Here is a 22,500-nt window from a genome sequence, read left to right on the forward strand (position 1 = left end):
GAGCCAGGTCAGGACTGAGTCTCTGTAGGGAATGAAGTCGCTTTTCCTTTTTTTTGTGCCTTGCTATAAATAAAAACAAAAAAATATATTCAATATTTGAGAACGATTTGACTTTTGTAAATTGAGATTTGCTGCTGCTCTGACCATTTCAGCCAGAGCGGAGATGACTTTGCCCAGCGTCGTCAGGGACTTGTTGATATTGGCTCCTTCCTGAAGACAAAAACAATCAAATTCATTCAAGTTATACACAGCAAAAAGTATTTATACAGATGAGAATACTTTACTTATACTACTGTTGTCTTACCTTTAGTCGTGTTCCTTTTGCGCCAGAAGAATCGGCTCGTTCACTTCCAGCCAGATCCACCAGACTGATCTTACTCACCTGGACAAAACAGACCATTTAAAACTGAGAACAAGTCACCGACTAGCACCATCTACACCAGATCTACACCAGATACACACCAGATCTACACTAGGTCTACACCAGATCTACACCAGATCTACACCAGATCTACACTAGATCTACACTAGGTCTAAACCAGATCTACACCAAATCTACACTAGGTCTACACTAGGTCTACACCAGATCTACACTAGATCTACACTAGGTCTACACTAGGTCTACACCAGATCCATACTAGGTCTACACTAGATCTACACCAGATCTACACTAGATCTACACTAGGTCTACACTAGATCTACACCAGATCTACACTAGATCTACACTAGGTCTACACTAGGTCTACACCAGATCCATACTAGGTCTACACTAGATCTACACCAGATCTACACTAGATCTACACTAGGTCTACACTAGGTCTACACCAGATCTACACCAGGTCTACACTAGATCTACACTAGGTCTACACCAGGTCAGAGGTGGGGTCACAGTCCGGGTTCTGGTGGTACCTTCTCGGTATCGAGGCCGGTCAGCTGGTCTCTGCGCTTCTGAGTGAAGACGATGGTGAAAACGGCGTGAGATCTGGACGACGTCTCGTTCATGTTTGTGGCAGCTACAGTTCTGCAAAAACATAAAACAAGTTTGAAACACACACTTTTGGAAAATAAAATCCAGTCCAGTCTTGGTCCAGATTTAAGCCCTAATTCTAGTTCTAGTCATGGTCAATATCCAAAGTCTGGTCCACGTCCTGGTCCACGTCCTGGTCCACGTCCTGGTCCAGGTCTAGGTCCAGTACTGGCTCAAGTTCTGGTCCAGGTCCCGGTGCGGGGTCAGACCTGGCTTTGTTCCCAGCATCCATCAGGTCCTGGATGTCGGAGAATCCCGTCACGGCGAGCTTGGACAGGTCTTGGACGTAGGGACCCAGGATCGGATGCTCCCGGACTTTGAGAGTTCCCTGAGACATCGGGTTTAGCAAGTCCCTCACTCGCTCACAGTAAATCTCCATATACGAGACCTGGAGGGACGACAGAAGACGGGTTCAAGTCCTGGTCTGATCTTTCCCGATCTGTAGGACGCTCTATGAAGCCCAGATCCCACTCTGCAGTGTTAAACAAGCACATGTTTACATTCTTGTGAAGCCTTAACTCACACTGCATGCTCTTATTTTTACAATAAAAAGACACACACATGGCACACAGACACGCACACACACGCACACACACACACACACACACACACACACACACACCTGGCACACACCTGGCACACACATTCTTCTGCAAGCTAAGATACCGACAGAAGCATTCCTCATACATAATATTCTTGTTTAGCCCCGACTTAGCCCCGACTTAGCCCCGACTTAGCCCCGACTTAGCCCCGACTTAGCCCCGACTTAGCCCCGGTTTAGTCCCGGTTAAGACCTAGTTTAGTCCTGGTTTAATCCTGGTTTAGTCCCGGTTTAGCCCTGGTTTAGCCTTGGTTTAGCCCCGGTTTAGTCCTGGTTTAGCCCCGGTTTAGCCCCGGTTTAGCCCTGGTTTAGCCTTAGTTTAGCCCCGGTTTAGTCCTGGTTTAGCCTTGGTTTAGCCCTGGTTTAGCCCTGGTTTAGCCCTGGTTTAGCCCTGGTTTAGCCCTGGTTAAGGCATAGTTTAGCCCCGGTTTAGTCCTGGTTTAGCCCTGGTTTAGCCCTGGTTTAGCCTTGGTTTAGCCCTGGTTTAGCCTTGGTTTAGCCCCGGTTTAGCCCTGGTTTAGCCCTGGTTAAGGCATAGTTTAGCCCTGGTTTAGCACCTCCACAGAGTACTGCAGATCCGGGTCCTGGTTGTGTCCTGTTTTCTGGAACAGTTCTTCACAAAGCTGAGGACACAAACGTCACAAGGTTCAGTGGGAAAACGTCTCGATGACTCTCGGCTGTGGCACCGTCTTCAGCGCCGCCCACCTGAGGGATGATGCCCTCTTGCCCCGCCTCCTGTTTGCCCATCATGGTGTAGCTCTTTCCTGCCCCCGTCTGGCCATACGCGAAAATGCACACGTTGTACCCTGGAAACACACGCCACACGTCGCGTTAGCAAGAATCCCATTCGTCGTTTTGATCAGCGGACGATGGCGAGAAGGAGGCGGAGTTTAACCTTCAAACGCGTGAAGCAGCATCTCCTCGCCGATGTCTTTGTACACTTGTCTCTGAGGGGCAAAAGCGGGGTCCTCGTCCTGGAAACAAAAAGGAGAAACGATCCGAATCTGAATATTTATCGTCTTTTTTTTGGGGGGTCGTTTGTCACGTTTTTGTGCCACATTTGAAACGATGGAAAGTCCCGTGTTTGTACGAACCGTGGTGTGGGACCAGTAGGAATAGTCGAACGTGAAGGTCTTGGCTCCATCTTTGCTCTGTTTGGGGTTACTGATGCCTGCAACACACAACGCAGACCGCATCATTCCAGACGCTCGCACGGAAGCGACAAAACGGCCGAGCACGTCACAGGAACGAGGCAAAATGTGCACGAAGAAAACAAAACTCCAGGTGAAAGTACAAGTATTTCAGGCGAGACGCGACAGGCGAACCTCTGTTTTTGTTGTTTTTTTGGACAGTTTGAACGCTCAACATCTAAACTTTTACGCGGAAAGAACGGAACAATCAAATCTGCTCCGATGTGTTTTAAATTACCGTATTTTCCGGACTATAAGTTGCAAATTTTTCCATAGTTTTGGCCGGGGTGCGACTTATACTCCAGAGCGACTTCATTATTTCCCCACCGACAACCTCAAGAGGGCGCTCTAGGCTTTAAGCGACGCAGAAGAAGATTCTGCACTTCCTCTTCCTCTGGAGTTTGTGGAGTTGTTTAGAAGTGACACAGAGGAAGAAGAATTCAGTGGATTTAGTGATTTGGGGTAAAACTGATGCTTTGCTAAACTTGTTAGCATGTTCTTTATGCTATAGTTATCTGAATAACTGTTCATATGTTACGTTAACATACCAGACACTTACCACAGTTCTGTCTGTGCCTCATGTAGCTGAAGGTGTTAGCGTTAGCATACGTCATGTAGCTGAAGGTGTTAGCGTTAGCATACGTCATGTAGCTGAAGGTGTTAGCGTTAGCATACGTCATGTAGCTGAAGGTGTTAGCGTTAGCATACGTCATGTAGCTGAAGGTGTTAGCGTTAGCATATGTCATGTAGCTGAAGGTGTTAGCGTTAGCATACGTCATGTAGCTGAAGGTGTTAGCGTTAGCATACGTCATGTAGCTGAAGGTGTTAGCGTTAGCATATGTCATGTAGCTGAAGGTGTTAGCGTTAGCATACGTACACCTATTCACCATGTTCTCTCATCTGTTATTATTTTAAACTACATTTCAAGATGAAATGTCTGTTCTTGGTCTTAAATTTTATCAAATACATTTCCCCCAAAAATGCGACTTATACTCCAGTGAGACTTATATAGGTTTTTTTCTTCTCTATTATGCATTTTATGGTGACTTATAATCCGAAAAATACGATATTTCACTGAATTTGCTCACATCTTTCTCTGGGATGTTGTAACTTTGCATTTTTCTACCACAAAGACATCAAGATCGGGCCTTAAACTCACTCCAAAGTTTACACTCTGGAACTTAATAAACGTTTGATGAAACGTACAGAAGGATTTGTTGATATTGGATTCTATACCTGATTAATTCAAGTTAAACCTCTCAAAAAAGGCAAATTGTCAGCTCTAGTTTACTGAAAACCTAAATATATACTAACTCTCCTCTGCGCATTATGTTTTTTATCTAATGTGTCGACAAAACCAAGGTGTTTATGACCTGCTTCTGTTGATTTTTCAGATTTAAATGTCGAAAATGAGAGCAATTTGGGGAGTTTTTACACGTAAAGTCTTATTTTTATATTTATGATGAAAAACTACATTTTTTTCTTATATTTATGTGAGTGAACAACAGGAGAAGTTTCAAAATGATCCCTTTAATTTTAAGATTTTTTCCTATTCACCAGCTTACAGAAACAAAACAAAATAAAATAAATGTTGCAGCTATTTTCCTGTAAAAATGTGCAACTTAAAACAAAACTTTGGACCTTGCAATCATTTTACAAAGTGTAATATCGGCAAATATCAGAATTAGCCACAGCTCCTCCTTCAAAATAAAACCACACAATATGAAATACTGCTTTTCTGCTCTGCGCGTAGTACTTTTTCCAGTTAAGGAGGGCGATTGTGAGCATAACGTTCAGACAATATTTTAACAACCAAATGTTCCAAAACGTGTCTGTAAACATTGGGCTGAGGTTCAAGTTTCACACAAAACATATATAATTATCCAATAAAGTGCAGAAATATTACTTTATCCTCTTATTTGTGTGGTATGACTGCTTTAAAGTCAGTTTTATTATCATTATGTATTATTTATTTTTATTATTATTTTTTATTTATTATAATTTTTTTTCCAGATTTATAAACAAAAGACAAACATATTTTTTAATTTTGCTAAACATTTTAAAAATTGTATCCGGAATAGCAATTTTTTTTAGGTGTATCATTTCACTTCCTGTTTGTAATCGATGACATCACACTAGGAAATTACCCAGCAAACACTGGACCAAAACTCATCTAATGTCACAATTTTTTTAATCTGACAAATAAAATTATATGAGAGCGACTTTATTTTGTTGAATTCATGTTTTAAGGGTAAAAACGTAGTTTCTTTGTGTAAATTCTGCATAAACTTTGACTGGAATGAGTCTCCCTGGTGTGATGTCACTTCCTGCCATTTTTCTACAGATTTTTCCACATTTCCTCCACAAACACCTGCTCGATTGATGTAAAACTATCATTTATATGTACGACAGGTATAAACACACCAAATAAAGTCAACAATTTCGAACGTCACTTTAAAACTAACTCTTGATCTGGTCTTCACATTCGCCACGAGGAGATTTAAAAAACGTTCACTCGCCGCCCGACACGAGAGACTTGTGGTTCTCGGCCATGAGACGGAGAACGCCAAATGTAATTATTTTGTATCAAAGATGGTGCGATAAGAATGCAGCCTTTGTTTGGTCAAACTCGTGACGTGTCGGGGAATAAAACTGCAGAGAACACGCAACGTCTTCAATTATTCCAGAAGCCAAGAAGTTAAAGGGCCCATGACAGGTTTTTACAATTTTCTAATATTGACTTTATTTGGTGTATTTATACCTGTTGTACATATAAATTATAGTTTTACACCAATATTTGTGGAGAAAACGTGGAGAAATCTGTTGAAATTGACAGGAAGTGACATCACACCAGACAAAGTTTATGCAGAATTTACACAAAAAAAAAACTTTTTTGACATTCTAAACATTAACTCAACAAAATAAAGTCACTCTCATATATTTTTATTTGTCAAATAAAAAACTGTGACATTAGATTTTTTTTGCCCAGTGTTTGTTGGGTAATTTCCTACTGTGATGTCATTGAATACAAACAGGAAGTGAAATTATAAACCTAAAAAATGTGCTATTCTGTGATGAAATTTGTATAATTTTTAGCTAAATTCAAAATATATTTATCTTAACTGCGTTTTAGCTTAATGAGTCGTCCAGCCTGTAGGGGGCACTTTAAAAGCAGTAGTAGGAGTAGTAGTAGTAATAGTAGTGATAGTAGTAGTAGTTATACATACGTTGTACCGGCCAGTATTTTAAGTAATAGTATTTTGGGATTTTGAACTATTACCTTCATTAACGCCTCGGACAGAAATACTCGCCGACTAATAATAACAGGGTGTTGAAATGGCGACAGATCACATGACCACAGAGGCATGCTGGGACGCGACGAGGCGGTAAACGTACGTAATGAGGGATTACGGCGAGAAAAGACCGCAAAATGTTTTATGCAGGCGAACTACAGTGTTTTTGTGACGTTTTAACCAGAATTTCATCTTAAAAAACACAATTTTTCAGTCGAAAAAACAGCTGAGAGGAGAAACTAGAAGCCAATATTGCAACTGGACACTTTCTACTCCAGAACATAAAAAACCCATGAAAAAAAAATATATTTTTTTAAACCCTCACATCTTTTCCTCAGATTTACCGAACATTCCATTTTATTATTTTTGAATCTGTATATTTAAAATCTTCAACACTTTAATATATAAAGCGGTTGTAAAAAGTTCTTAAGTAATCATCTGCACTTTAAATTCAGCCTTTAAAGCGCCCCCTACAGGTCGAACGACTCATTGAACTAAAATGCAATTAAGAGATGAATATATTTTGAATTTAGCCAAAATTCATTAAAAAAAAAATTCACAGAATAGCACTTTGTGTAGGTTTATCATTTCACTTCCTGTTTGTAATTGATGACATCACACTAGGAAATTACCCAGCAAACACTGGGCCAAAACTCATCTAATGTCACAGTTTTTTTTTATCTGACAAATAAAAATATATGAGTGCGACTTTATTTTGTTGAATTAATGTTTAGAGAGTCAAAAAAGTTGTTTCTTTGTGTAATTTATGCATAAACTTTGACTGGAATGTGTGTCCCTGGTGTGATGTCACTTCCTGTGATTTTCTACAGATTTTTCAACATTTTCTCCACAAATACCTGCTCGATCGGTGTAAAACTATAATTTATAACAGGTACAACTACACCAAATAAAGTCCAAATTAGAATTAGAGCCTATTAGTCATAGGCACTTTAAAGTAGAAATAGTAGAAAAAGCTTCAGTTGTAGTCATCTGGACTCAGTTTGAAAAAATAGACGTTTCGACTCTCATCCAAGAGTCATTGTCAATAACAGAATTTAGGTCGAGAACTCCGATATTAATACTGTTCTGTGGTAAGACCCGCCCATTGGGAGGAGCCTTCCTGAAGTAGAAAGAGTTGTTAAAAAAGAAAGACCTTCTTTAAACAGAAATGGAGGGCTAAGGTTTAATCTTCCTGTTATTTATAATGGGTTACTGAACCCCTGGAAAGGTAGAGGACATTCAGATGCTAATCAGGTACTCAGGGTGGTTGAGCCAGGGTCTCACAAAGACAAAGAGGACTCTAATAGCCCATTAAGATTCTGAATAGGCTAGCTCGGTAGATACAAGGGGGAGTTTCTGTTGAAACAAACAACTCTTTCTACTTCAGGAAGGCTCCGCCCAATGGGCAGGACTTACCACAGAACAGTATTAATATCGGAGTTCTCGACCTAAATTCTGTTATTGACAATGACTCTTGGATGAGAGTCGAAACGTCTATTTTTTCAAACTGAGTCCAGATGACTACAACTGAAGCTTTTTCTACTATGGAACACGCCTGGACGAATGAGGGATTACACCGACACTTTAAAGTAGAGTTGAAATTGTGTTTGGTCTTAAATCTCGTTTAAGTCTGATTTATTAAAGTTTTAAGTCTCAAAAATTAGGCCTCCGTATACATACACCTGGCATTATACATTTTGTTAGATGTATTTGTCGCAAAAATTTACAATTTTGCCCATTTTTACACATAAAACACTTTTATATCTTGTTGTTGAATTACAAACTTGTAATATAAGTTTTTCTTACATTTTTGTGAGTTAACAACAAGGGAAGTTTCAAATTGATATCTTTACATTCAAAATTTGCTTCCAATTCACCTGCAGCGTTTCGCCTCAAGGGCAAATCTGAACTTTTACTTGCGAAATAAACAAAACGTGGAGCAGCGAATGGAACCGTTGGGTTTTTACAACTCGAATGTCTCCGGGGGCTTTTCTCCCGAGTAAAAACCGGTCGACTCTGTAGCTCAGGCGTCTGCGGACACGTTCTGAAATGTGCGGCGCGCTTTAAAGCGCGCGCCGTTTCACAATCTTAGCTTCTAATTACGATATTTGTCACGAAAAAAAGTCTGATTTTTTGTCGTCTTCAACCCCCACACCACCACCAACGATCTGACGCGCACATTTTGCACTCACAATATGACATAATACAGTGTTCATTATGCGGGAGCCCTCAGGGGTGTGTCATATGGCCAGTGCTATTCACTCTCTAAACGTTAAACTGTTCTGTTTCTCGTGATCGTAATCTAAATCGTTAAATCTGCTGACGATGCAACGGTCGCAGGTGTCATCAGAGAAAACGATGAGTCATCTCACGGAGGTACAAACGGTCGTCGGGCGGAGTAAAGAGAACAAGCGACGTCCGAACACGCTTCTAAAACACGCAAATTCACCGTCGAAAAGTACAAATAGTGAAAGGAGAGTGTAAGTTTTATTGGTCTGACGCGGAATATTGACAGAAACGCGAGGAACATCGTGAAGGAGGCTCGTCGGCGAATTTTCTTTTCGCGCAAACGTAGAGAGAGAATTCACAAAAGACACAGTCAAAAGTCGTCTCGTATCTCTGTTCGCTAATGTCGCATCGAAAGAGAGAAACGCTTAAAATGACCGAATGTGAAACCTCTCGCGCTGAAACCTTCTTCCCACACGAGCTTGAGCGATGCACTTTAACTGTTAGCATCTCGCCCTTTGCTTGGTTGTTTTTATCGTATTAACTTGATTTTTTCAGCGTTTTGTAACTTATGTCGGTCGTTTGTTATCGTTGACGTCTCGTTGTGTCTTTCCGATGTGTTTTTTGTTCACTGAAAAAAAATAAAACTAATACGACAGTAAAACGACGACAGACGAACTGGATTGGCGGCTATGGCAGGAAGTCGCGTCAACACTGCGGCATTCTGGGTATCGGAGTCCAAATGTTGACGTCAAACTTGAAGCTCCGAAGTCCACAAAACATCATGAGTCTCGTCGTCAACGCCAGACACACAGACGGACGCATTACCGCGGCAACACCCGACTGTGCGGTCACATGGTCACTGAGGCATGCTGGGATTGTAGTGGTGTTTGTTTTGGAGGGCGGTGTGGTTGGCATTAGCGCCGAGACACACGGGTGAAAAACACTTACTCGAGTAGGAAAGGAAAGGCAGATGTTTGAAACCGAGAAATCAAACTTTTCGTCAGCAGTTGCCGCGGCGACCGTCCCAGAAGTGACGATTTAATCAACAGAAGGAAAACGAATCAACCACAAACAAACAATGACACAGTCACTGGTCAATAACAGATAAGCAGATTAAACATGTGAGACGCCCTCTCTCCTCCTGGTTCTGACCCCACAGTCTAGTCCAGGTTTAGTCCTGGTTTAGTCCTGGTTCAGTCCTGGTTCAGTCCTGGTTCAGTCCAGGTTTAGTCCAGGTTTAGTCGAGGTTTAGTCGAGGTTCAGTCCTGGTTTAGTCCTGGTTTAGTCCAGGTTTAGTCCGGGTTTAGTCCTGCTTTAGTCCAGGTTTAGTCCAGGTTCAGTCCAGGTTCAGTCCAGGTTCAGTCCAGGTTTAGTCCAGGTTCAGTCCAGGTTCAGTCCAGGTTTAGTCCTGGTTCAGTCCAGGTTCAGTCCAGGTTCAGTCCAGGTTTAGTCCTGGTTTAGTCCAGGTTCAGTCCAGGTTCAGTCCAGGTTCAGTCCAGGTTTAGTCCTGGTTTAGTCCTGGTTCAGTCCTGGTTCAGTCCAGGTTTAGTCCAGGTTTAGTCGAGGTTTAGTCGAGGTTCAGTCCAGGTTCAGTCCAGGTTTAGTCCTGGTCTAGTCCTGGTTTAGTCCTGGTTTAGTCCAGGTTTAGTCCGGGTTTAGTCCTGCTTTAGTCCAGGTTTAGTCCAGGTTCAGTCCAGGTTTAGTCCAGGTTTAGTCCAGGTTCAGTCCAGGTTCAGTCCAGGTTTAGTCCAGGTTCAGTCCAGGTTCAGTCCAGGTTCAGTCCAGGTTTAGTCCTGGTTTAGTCCAGGTTCAGTCCAGGTTTAGTCCTGGTTTAGACATGTTCAGTCCAGGTTTAGTCCAGGTTCAGTCCAGGTTTAGTCCAGGTTTAGTCCAGGTTCAGTCCAGGTTCAGTCCAGGTTTAGTCCTGGTTCAGTCCAGGTTCAGTCCAGGTTCAGTCCAGGTTTAGTCCTGGTTTAGTCCAGGTTCAGTCCAGGTTTAGTCCTGGTTTAGACATGTTCAGTCCCGGGTCAGTCCTGGATTAGTCCTGGTTTAGTCCTAGTTTAGTCCTGGTTTAGTCCAGGTTCAGTCCAAGTTCAGTCCAGGTTCAGTCCAGGTTTAGTCCTGGTTTAGTCCTGGTTTAGACCTGGTTTAGACCTGGTTTAGTCCTGGTTTAGTCCTGGTTTAGTCCTGGTTCAGTCCAGGTTCGGTCCAGGTTTAGTCCTGGTTTAGTCCTGGTTTAGACCTGGTTTAGACCTGGTTCAGTCCAGGTTCAGTCCAGGTTCAGTCCAGGTTCGGTCCAGGTTTAGTCCTGGTTTAGTCCTGGTTTAGTCCTGGTTTAGTCCAGGTTCAGTCCAGGTTTAGTCCTGGTTTAGACATGTTCAGTCCCGGGTCAGTCCTGGATTAGTCCTGGTTTAGTCCTAGTTTAGTCCTGGTTTAGTCCAGGTTCAGTCCAAGTTCAGTCCAGGTTCAGTCCAGGTTTAGTCCTGGTTTAGTCCTGGTTTAGACCTGGTTTAGACCTGGTTTAGACCTGGTTTAGTCCTGGTTTAGTCCTGGTTTAGTCCTGGTTCAGTCCAGGTTTAGTCCTGGTTTAGTCCTGGTTCAGTCCAGGTTCGGTCCAGGTTTAGTCCTGGTTTAGTCCTGGTTTAGACCTGGTTTAGACCTGGTTTAGTCCTGGTTTAGTCCTGGTTTAGTCCTGGTTCAGTCCAGGTTTAGTCCTGGTTTAGTCCTGGTTCAGTCCAGGTTCGGTCCAGGTTTAGTCCAGGTTTAGTCCAGGTTTAGTCCAGGTTTAGTCCAGGTTTAGTCGAGGTTCAGTCCTGGTTTAGTCCAGGTTTAGTCCTGCTTTAGTCCTGGTTTAGTCCAGGTTTAGTCCAGGTTCAGTCCAGGTTTAGTCCAGGTTTAGTCCAGGTTCAGTCCTGGTTCAGTCCAGGTTTAGTCCTGGTTTAGACATGTTCAGTCCCGGGTCAGTCCTGGATTAGTCCTGGTTTAGTCCAGGTTTAGTCCTGGTTCAGTCCAGGTTCAGTCCAGGTTCAGTCCTGGTTTAGTCCAGGTTTAGTCGAGGTTCAGTCCTGGTTTAGTCCAGGTTTAGTCCTGGTTTAGTCCTGCTTTAGTCCAGGTTTAGTCCAGGTTTAGTCCAGGTTCAGTCCAGGTTCAGTCCAGGTTTAGTCCTGGTTCAGTCCTGGTTCAGTCCTGGTTCAGTCCTGGTTCAGTCCTGGTTCAGTCCAGGTTTAGTCCTGGTTTAGTCCAGGTTTAGTCCTGGTTCAGTCCAGGTTTAGTCCTGGTTCAGTCCTGGTTCAGTCCAGGTTTAGTCCTGGTTTAGACCTGGTTTAGACCTGGTTTAGTCCTGGTTTAGTCCTGGTTTAGTCCTGGTTCAGTCCTGGTTCAGTCCAGGTTTAGTCCTGGTTTAGTCCTGGTTTAGTCCTGGTTTAGTCCTGGTTCAGTCCTGGTTCAGTCCAGGTTTAGTCCTGGTTTAGACCTGGTTTAGACCTGGTTTAGTCCTGGTTCAGTCCAGGTTTAGTCCTGGTTTAGTCCCGGGTCAGATCTCTCCTCCCCTGTGTATTCTGCTATAAACATTGTTTAATCTGTTTTTCCTTCGAGGAAACGGCTGTTGTGATTTTGTATTTCTGCTCAAATGGGCTGCAGGACGTCCATCTGCGTTTACACGTTTGTTTTGGTGCGTTCAGGCGCTTCACCTTTGGTTCCCACGGAAACCACAATGTGACTTGAGGCAAATCCATTCTTGAAACCACAATAAAAATAAAAAGACAATTAACCAACATTTTTATACTGTGTAACATCAGAAATAATTCATTTTCTGTTTTGATCTCCACTGTTTTAAAGTTCCACTAGCATTAGCATTAGCATTCGCATTCGCACTAGCATTAGCACTAGCGTTAGCATTGAGAATAATAGTAATGTTGGAAAGCGATGGCCGAGTCGTCACTGATGAGTAAATGTTTGGGACTGAAATATCCGCGACAGGAATAACTCTGAAACAGGAAACGGCAGCAGCAGCAGGTCACATGATCACAGAGGCATGCTGGGATTGTAGTTCCGAGTGTCGAGTCATAAACAGCGGGGCGCGAAAAAGGAAAACAAACGAGCAGAACATCTTGACACAATCCAGGCCAACTGCAGGTTTAAAAGTATAGTTTACAACAAAGTATTTGTGTTATTTCAGCGGTCGTTTAGTCCTGGTTTAGTCCAGGTTTAGTCCAGGTTTTGTCCAAGTTTAGTCCAGGTTTAGTCCAAGTTTAGTCCAGGTTTAGTCCAGGTTTAGTCTAAGTTTGGTCCTGCTTTAGTCCTGGCTTAGTCCTGGCTTAGTCCTGGTTTAGTCTAGGTTTGGTTTTGGTTTGGTCCTGGTTTAGTCCTGGTTTCGTCCTGGTTTAGTCCTGGTTTGTTCTTGGTTTAATCCTGGTTTAGACCTGGTTTAGACCTGGTTTAGACCTGGTTTAGACCTGGTTTAGACCTGGTTTAGATGAAGGCGACTGGAGGCAAACTGAAGTATGTTTTCACTGATAAACAAACAGATCTAGAACAGTTTTAAGTCTTTAAATACAAAATTAAAAAAGGATGTTGAGCTTACAAAGCAGAAATGTTAAGTTTGTTTGCTTTTCTATTTAAAAAAGATCAGAATTTGAGAATCAGAGTATTTGTCATATATGTATTTTTATTTTATTTTTTGACACGTTTCTCTGTTTAAAATGATAAACGATAAATAACACAGGAATAGACCAAATGTACTTCAACCTTTTGAAGTACATTTATATACATATTTGTCAAGCATAACCTAAAAATAATGATTTTACCTTCATAAATAATCCTAATCTGCCATTAAATAATTGTTTTAAATGTAAAATAACACTGTAAATGTGTTTGAACCAGTCACTCACATGTGTCTGTGGCTTTCATTTACCAAAAAACAATATTTTTCATATTTTTCATATAGTTAATCCAAGTTCCAAGAGATTTAGAACGTTAGCATTAGCGTGGTTAGCACTAGCGCTCTTCCTATGGCGAGCGTAGCGTGGAGCTAGCCGTGCTACTCACACGTGGAGTTCCCCTGCATCTGGATGACGCACTTGGCGTTCCGCGTGATTTCCCGGGCGTTGAACGGACGCACCCTCACGGCCACCTTCACCGAGGACCCCGCCATCGTTGCCCCGCCCACTCCACCTGCAAACAGCCAATCAGAGAGGAGGGGGAGATTCCAATTAGAGATGCACAGAACCAGCTTCTTTTAAGACCTTTTATTGATATAGACAGTAAGTATAATTTGTGTTTAGCAACATTTTATCACAGTGGGTACATTTATATCACTAAACATGAAAAACTGAACTATAATATTAACAAAACTCAGTAATTAGATCAGATTATTGCTGTGTTTTGACAATCTGATCGTCACAAATACTTGGTGAGGCTCGGAAAACATCAGTTTGCCCATTTTCAAATCGTTTTCCCTCGTCACATCCTGCCCCGACGTGAACAATCGGAAACGAAATCAGATTACTCACGACAGAGGTTTCGGTAATCTGATCACTCGAGAAATCAGATAAAGACCAGGTGTATGTAAACATTGGTGTTGGTGACGTATGTTCAGTATTTATTCATGACCGTATGTTTTTAACAGTTAAACACGCACTTTATATTTTAAATAAGAAAGAACAATTATTCTAATCTAAACTCAGATAAAAGTACAGTCTGTTTTATTCCTTAGAAATAAATAATACCAGTTTTACACTTGAATCATAAACATTTCATACTCTTTTTAGACTAAACAAGGACACAATTAGGAACGGAACAGGAATAAACAAGGTATAAATAGTCTAAAAGAATAAATCAAAAGCGAGACGGGATTGAAACAGAACTGGACCAGGACCGGATCATGTGTGAACCAGAGTAAAGCTGCAGTGAACCAGGAAGAACAAGGGACGAATCAAGAGACCGATACGGGACCAAAACAGGACCAAAACAAGACAAAACAGGACCAAAACAAGACAAAACAGGACCAAAACAAGACAAAACAGGACCAAAACAAGACGAAACAGGATTGAAACCAAACCAAAAACACGTTCGAAACAAGACCAAAACAAGACTGCAACAAGACCAAAACAGGACCAAAACAGGACCGAAACAGGACTTAACCAGGATCGAAACCAAACCAAAAACAAGATCGAAACAAGACCAAGACAGGATCAAAACAAGACTGGAACAGGACCAAAAACAAGACTGAAACAGGACCAAAAACAAGACTGAAACAGGACCAAAAACAAGACTGAAACAGGACCGGAACAGGATCCAAACACAATTGAAACAGGACAGAGAAAAGACCGGAACAGGACCGGACAAAGTAGGGCAGAGACAAAAAAAACTGGGATGGAACCAGGGACGAAATCAGGGACATAAACGGGGCTAGACCGGGATTTGAATGAGTCCAGAACTGTGCAGATCTGAACCAGTTCCAAACCAGTTCTAAATCAGGCCCGAACCCGGCCTGAACCCTTTCATGGAAACAGACTCGCACATGTATACCAGTGTTCCCTCTGCATTTTTCCAAAGCCCCTCCCGGGTTTATTACAGACAGACTTAACTTTCCACACTGCTTTTCCCGCTCTTTCCTGCACCGAATGAAAATCGACGCTCACCCATCGACCTACGAGCGCAAAAGATCATAAATGTACAAGTACACTCTGCTATCAGTGAATATTCTCCACCTGTGACTTATCAAATAAAACCAAAATCAAACAAAACAACATCAAAATACAACTTTATTCTAGTAATTCATTATGGAGTTATTTTATTTTGAAGGCCAGCGTTCTGCATTTACGTTCGGCAGCTTCCTTTGTCGAAGTGCGTTTCTCCAAGGAGGAAATACGTGGGTACAAATACATTGGTACAAATACTATTTAGTGGGAACGGAATAGTCATTTGAAGCCACAAATCCCATCCCGGATTAGACCGCAATGCAGGGTTTCCCAACGTGGGGGGCGCGGGACACTGAGCTGGGGATCGCGAGATGATTCAAAGATAGAATTTTAACATAATGAGACTGTATTGAGTATACTTTTTAGACTAACACTATTATATTTTGGGTGAAATTAGATCCAATATCACAATAAAACCATTTGAATAAACAATATTAATCCTGATTCCACACGTTTTGACAATTATTACCACTTTCAATCAGGGATGTCACAATATGAAAGATTATTGTGAGGGGGGAAAATGATTATACACGACAAAATAAAGTTAAATGTGACACACAAAAAAACACCAGATAAAATCAGTTCTTTACATTTAGGTCTATTTTTGGGCGCTAGATTGAACAAAAAATGCTTAATTTTTCATATTGTGACATGAATAATTGATTAAAGCGCCCCCTACAGGTCGGACAACTCTTTGAAGTAAAATGCAGTTAAAATATGTTTAAAATTGTTCTGACATTTAAAAAAAAAATTGTCCCAGAATAGCAAATTTTTTAGGTTTATAATTTGACTTCCTGTTTATACACTTTATCACACTAGGAAATTACCCAGCAAACACTGGGCCAAAGCTCATCTAAAGTCACCATTTTTTGTTCTTTTAATGTTTAGAGAGTCAAAAAATTAGTTTCTTTGTGTAAATTCTGCATAAACTTTGACTGGAATGAGTGATGTCATGTGTGTGTGATGTGTGATGTCACTTCCTGTCGTTTTCTACAGATTTTTCAACCTTTTCTCCACAAATACCTGCTCGATCGGCGTAAAACTATTATTTATATGTACAACAGGTATAAATACTTCAAATAAAGTCCAAATTAGAAAAACTTAAAAACATGTCATACGTCACTTTAACCTAATAATCTTGACGTCCCCAATTTTAATAAAATCTCGCACGATCATTTTGGGGCCTGAACACATTGGAAACCTCTTACATTACACTATATCTGATTGTATTTTTGTAGTCTTTTGTGAGAGATTTGTTGTGGTTTTGTTTCACCTGTCGAATTTGCCTTTCAAATACATTTTTCCGCGGTGACGACTAAACCCCATCTCTCCGTCTGAGGTGCGGCCCTTTAATCTGGAGACGGCTTTACTGGAGCAGCCGGTTACGCGCCGCATTACGGTTACGCGCCGCATTACGTTACCTAAAGTTCCTGAGCTTTTGTGCCTCCCGTACGTCTCGCTGACTGTATCCGACTGACGCGTCTTTGGCCTCTAATTGACCGCATTCCGTTCATTCCCGTTCACAGCGACATGCCTCCTCTCATTATCTTCCAGAAGGCGCGACTCGTCTCATAAACAGCTCCAATGTCATTTTTAATCACGATTATTTGTGGGACTTTTTTGGTTTCTATAGTGATTTCATGAAAAGGTTTTTACGATTTTTCTAATTTGGACTTTATTTGGTGTGTTTCTACCTGTTGTACGTATAAGTTATAGTTTTACGCCAATCAAGCAGGTATTTGTGGAGAAAACGTTGAAAAAAACTGTAGAAAATGACAGGAAGTGACATCACATCAGGGACACTCATTCCAGTCAAAGTTTATGCAGAATTTAAACAAAAGAAACAACTTTTTTGACTTTCTAAACATCAATTCAACAAAATAAAGTCACCAAAAAAAATTGTGACATTAGATGAGTTTTGGCCCAGTGTTTGCTGGGTAATTTCCTAGTGTGATGTCATCAATTACAAACAGGAAGTGAAATTACAAACCTAAAAAATTTGCTATTCTGTGATCACATTTTTATAAGATAAGATAAGATATTCCTTTATTGTCCACACATGGGGAAATTTCATTGTTGCAACGCAGTAAATACAGGGGGAAAGGACAGATAACATATAGGAAGTTTAAAAAACACTCTTAATAGAAGAACTCTTATAAACAAAACTCCTGTAAAAAAAAAAACACTCTTGATAGATCCATAAGCGGCGCCCCCTATAGGTCGGACGACTCATTGAACAAAAATGCAGTTAGGATAAAAATATTTTGAATTTTGCTATTAAAAATCTGATACATTTTCATGCCATAATCCATTCATATCCAGATCGTAAAGTGCATCAAACACAACGGCGTCTTTTTTTGAATACACTTTCTCTAATAAAGATGTAATAATCCAGTGGTTCTCAAACGTTTCACACCGAGTACCACCTAAAACAGTATTCGGCTTTCCAAGTACCACCAGATCTAAACTTGGACTTCCTCAGACTTAAATTAGGACTAAACTCGATCTGAAAAGCGACCTCGATCTAACTTGAGAATAGACCATGGATACGGTCGTTTAAAGACTACACAAACTACAAAAGGGCCCCTCATACCACAGTTTGAGAAACACTGATGTAAACGCTTTACCGTAATTCTGTTCACACGCAGTACACGCTCTCTGCAGTTTGTGGTACATTACCAACGTATTTAATATATTCTTTGGGTAAAACTCAAATATTTATCCTTAACTTCTCATATTTCTGTGGGCCAAAGGTTGAACTTAGAACACTGGGAAATAAAACAAAGTGTTTCTTTTGTCTGGAGTGGGAAATAAATTGTGTGATAAAACTTCAAAAGTAAAATATTAAATGTGTGATGCAAAAGTCATGTCCGGCAGGTGGATACAAAGTTAAAGGTACAGATTTGGTATAACACGGATGACATTTTGTGCATTTTGGTGCGTTTTAGACACGGGACAAACGTTTCCGTGACGATTGCTATAACAGCCTCTAATTGTCCAGCAAATCAAAGAGTTTTTCAAGGACAAACTGTAGTATTTCCGGGGCATTCTGTCTTTTTCTAATTTTCCATGTGTTTTCCATGTCTGGAACATCTGCAAATTATCGTCCGGGGTTTCCAGGGTTTCCAGGACGGTGTCCCTCAAATCATCTTGTAACAATCGGAACTAAATCTAGTAACAATAAAAACTAAATCTCATAACATTGTGTAACAATCAGAACAAAAATAACACAATCTTGTAACATCCAGAACAAAATCTTGCAACAATACAACAAAACATGGGAACATCCCGTAACAATCAGACTTTTTTTTTGTTGTAACAACCAGAAAATCTTGTAACATATCGTAATATTAGGACAAAATCTCGTAACAATAGAACAAAACCTCGCAACAATCAGAACAAAACCTCGTAACATCTCGCATCAGACCAAAATCTCGTAACAATAGAACAAAACCATGTAACAATAGAACAAAACCTCGTAACATCTCGTATCAGACCAAAATCTTGTAACAATAGAACAATCTTGTAACAATAGAACAAAACCTCGTAAAAATCAGAACAAAACCTCGTAACAATAGAACAAAACCTTGTAACAATAGAACAAAACCTCGCAACAATCAAAACAAAACCTCGTAACATCTCGTATCAGACCAAAACCTCGTAACAATAGAACAAAACCTTGTAACAATCAGAACAAAACCTCGTAACAATAGAACAAAACCTCGTAACAATAGAACAAAACCCTGTAACAATCAGAACAAAACCTCGTAACAATAGAACAAAACAATAGAACAAAACCTTGCAACAATAGAACAAAACTTCGTAACAATAGAACAAAACCCTGTAACAATAGAACAAAACCTCGTAACAATAGAACAAAACAATAGAACAAAACCTTGCAACAATAGAACAAAACTTCGTAACAATAGAACAAAACCCTGTAACAATAGAACAAAACCTCGTAACAATAGAACAAAACAAGAGAACAAAACCTCGTAACAATAGAACAAAACCTCGTAACAATAGAACAAAACAATAGAACAAAACCTTGTAACAATAGAACAAAACTTCGTAACAATAGAACAAAACCCTGTAACAATAGAACAAAACCTCGTAACAATAGAACAAAACAAGAGAACAAAACCTCGTAACAATAGAACAAAACCTTGTAACAATCAGAACAAAACCTCGTAACAATAGAACAAAACTTCGTAACAATAGAACAAAACCTCGTAACAATAGAACAAAACAAGAGAACAAAACCTTGTAACAATCAGAACAAAACCTCGTAACAATAGAACAAAACTTCGTAACAATAGAACAAAACCTCGTAACAATAGAACAAAACAAGAGAACAAAACCTTGTAACAATAGAACAAAACCTCGTAACAATAGAACAAAACCTCGTAACAATAGAACAAAACCTCGCAACAATCAGAACAAAACCTCGTAACAATAGAACAAAACCTCGCAACAATCAGAACAAAACCTCGTAACATCTCGTATCAGACCAAAACCTCGTAACAATAGAACAAAACCTTGTAACAATAGAACAAAACCTCGTAACAATAGAACAAAACCTTGTAACAATAGAACAAAACCTCGCAACAATCAAAACAAAACCTCGTAACATCTCGTATCAGACCAAAACCTCGTAACAATAGAACAAAACCTTGTAACAATAGAACAAAACCTCGTAACAATAGAACAAAACCTTGTAACAATAGAACAAAACCTCGCAACAATCAAAACAAAACCTCGTAACATCTCGTATCAGACCAAAACCTCGTAACAATAGAACAAAACCTCGTAACAATAGAATAAAACCTTGTAACAATCAGAACAAAACCTCGTAACAATAGAACAAAACCTCGTAACAATAGAACAAAACCCTGTAACAATCAGAACAAAACCTCGTAACAATAGAAAAAAACCTTGTAACAATCAGAACAAAACCTCGTAACAATAGAACAAAACCTTGTAACAATCAGAACAAAACCTCGTAACAATAGAACAAAACCCTGTAACAATCAGAACAAAACCTCGTAACAATAGAACAAAACCTTGTAACAATCAGAACAAAACCTCGTAACAATAGAACAAAACCTTGTAACAATCAGAACAAAACCTCGTAACAATAGAACAAAACCTCGTAACAATAGAACAAAACCCTGTAACAATAGAACAAAACCTCGTAACAATAGAACAAAACCTCGTAACAATAGAACAAAACAATAGAACAAAACCTCGTAACAATAGAACAAAACCTCGTAACATCTCGTATCAGACCAAAATCTCGTAACAATAGAACAATCTTGTAACAATAGAACAAAACCTTGTAACAATCAGAACAAAAACTCGTAACAATAAAACAAAACCTTGTAACAATAGAACAAAACCTCGCAACAATCAAAACAAAACCTCGTAACATCTCGTATCAGAACAAAACCTCGTAACAATAGAACAAAACCTTGTAACAATCAGAACAAAACCTTGTAATAATAGAGCAAAACCTCGTGACAATAGAACAAAACCTCGTAACAATAGAACAAAACCTTGTAACAATCAGAACAAAACCTCGTAACAATAGAACAAAACCTTGTAACAATCAGAACAAAACCTCGTAACAATAGAGCAAAACCTCGTGACAATAGAACAAAACCTCGTAACAATAGAACAAAACCTTGTAACAATCAGAACAAAATCTCGTAACAATAGAGCAAAACCTTGTGACAATAGAACAAAACCTTGTAACAATAGAACAAAACCTTGTAACAATCAGAACAAAACCTCGTAACAATAGAACAAAACCTTGTAACAATCAGAACAAAACCTCGTAACAATAGAGCAAAACCTCGTGACAATAGAACAAAACCTCGTAACAATAGAACAAAATCTATGAATTCCTGTACCTCAGATGTACACTTTTGTGCTTTGTTCACAGATTTTTCATTCGTGTTTCTCTTTGTACTCGTAAGTCGTTCTGTCGTGACACAAATACGCCTGTCAATCACACCCATCCCGGAGACAGGACGGGCGCGGCTCCAGGACATATTTGTAACGTTAGAAAAAGCACGTGGCAGCACTTTTCACCAAATACTTTTCCCTCAAATACATCTGTGTGAAGTGAAGCTCCAAATGGACCAGACAAACCTCAAAGGCTTCAATTATGTTCAACTGTGTATAAAACCTGCTCAGCTCGTACTTCAGACCGGCACATGTTACGAAACGCTTATGATTTATCAGTTTAACGGTTCAAATCCACACAAAATCCTCCCGTATCATCAGAAGACATTTTGGCAAACTAACAAAAATGTGCCACAGAAAATATCACAATAAACGATCCAACTGAAACTACCTCATGCCATGTTTTCAGTCTTTTTATGCTCCTGCGTGTAAGAAATGTACTTTGTGAAATCAAAATAACAGGCTTTTAGATAGAGACCCGTCTTCCCGTATTTTGGACGGGGTATTTTAAAATGTGGACGGGCATTTTCGAATGCAGGGACGGCCATTTTATTAATAAATCTGAGAAAAAAAGGGAATATTATCATTAAATCAGGCCGGGAAGCATTTGACAATAGTCCGCCGTTACAGTTTACAAGTGAAAATTTGCATGCTGCGTGCTGATTGGTCGATTAAATTTGTGTGCCTGGCTCTGATTGGCTGCCGAGCCGTTGACGGAGAATGCTAGTCGTTTTTTTGCCTAGTCGGCCCCCGTACCCCCGAACAAAATTATTTGGACGGGATGTTTTCAAATCCTATCTAAAAGCCTGCAAAATAATAATAATAAATATAGCCGCAAGCGACGATGATCGGCCCTGGCCACGCCGCCGCCGCAAGAGGAGGGGATGCTAACGCGCCCCAATTTCCTTTTTTTACACCTACTGCTGAATCCGTGACGCTGTCACGTCTTCTTCCCTTTGCTTTACATATGAAGGGCTCTTAGAATTAAAATGTTGATAACTTTTGATGGCCCACTCCTGAAGATGAGTCTAACAAAATTTTAGGCTAACGCCCTTGGAGGAGTTCGTAAAAGTATAAAATGTCAGCGTGTTCACATTTCAGAGATCTGGCGATAACATGGGAGGTTTCTGTCATCGCTACGGCAAAGCCGTAACAAATATGACATGGGTGTTTTTGGCTATGCCAAAATAAAATGTTGTGCAAAATTTGATACATTTTGGGAGAACTAAATTTTGTGGTCCCCATTCAAAAAGCAATTTCATTTTAAATTCTTAGCAGAAGAGAACATGACTCTTAGAATACAAATTTGGATAACTTTTGATGGTCAACCCCTGAAGATGAGTCTCACCAAATTTCAGGTTAATCGGGCTAACGCTCTTGGAGGAGTTCGTAAAAGTAAGTGTCAGCATGTTCAAATTTCAGAGATCGGGCAATTTCCCCATTGGAATAACATGGGAGGTTTCTGTCGTCGCTACGGCAAAGCCGTAACAAT

The 22,500-nt window shown here is 40.2% G+C and overlaps 1 protein-coding gene across 2 annotated transcripts in view; it reads right to left on the reverse strand.

Moving 5' to 3' along the window:
- Window positions 1-22,500, reverse strand: part of kif1ca (kinesin family member 1C, a) — a 53,428-nt gene that overhangs the window by 24,930 nt on the left and 5,998 nt on the right. For both annotated transcript variants that reach the window (XM_072459394.1, XM_072459397.1), the window contains exons 2-11: window positions 13,387-13,512; window positions 2,723-2,799; window positions 2,524-2,602; window positions 2,334-2,434; window positions 2,186-2,251; window positions 1,237-1,415; window positions 910-1,021; window positions 305-382; window positions 145-210; window positions 1-63 (exon numbers count right to left, since the gene is read on the reverse strand). The exon at window positions 1-63 is cut by the window's left edge and continues 16 nt beyond it. In XM_072459394.1, the coding sequence (XP_072315495.1) occupies window positions 1-63; window positions 145-210; window positions 305-382; window positions 910-1,021; window positions 1,237-1,415; window positions 2,186-2,251; window positions 2,334-2,434; window positions 2,524-2,602; window positions 2,723-2,799; window positions 13,387-13,492 (927 nt within the window). In that variant the 5' untranslated portion in view covers window positions 13,493-13,512. The remainder of the gene's footprint in view (window positions 64-144; window positions 211-304; window positions 383-909; window positions 1,022-1,236; window positions 1,416-2,185; window positions 2,252-2,333; window positions 2,435-2,523; window positions 2,603-2,722; window positions 2,800-13,386; window positions 13,513-22,500) is intronic.

This window comes from Eucyclogobius newberryi, unplaced genomic scaffold (assembly GCF_026437365.1).
Source record: "Eucyclogobius newberryi isolate DKJ021-1_F unplaced genomic scaffold, fEucNew1.0.hap1 SCAF_22, whole genome shotgun sequence".
Lineage (NCBI taxonomy): Eukaryota > Metazoa > Chordata > Actinopteri > Gobiiformes > Gobiidae > Eucyclogobius > Eucyclogobius newberryi.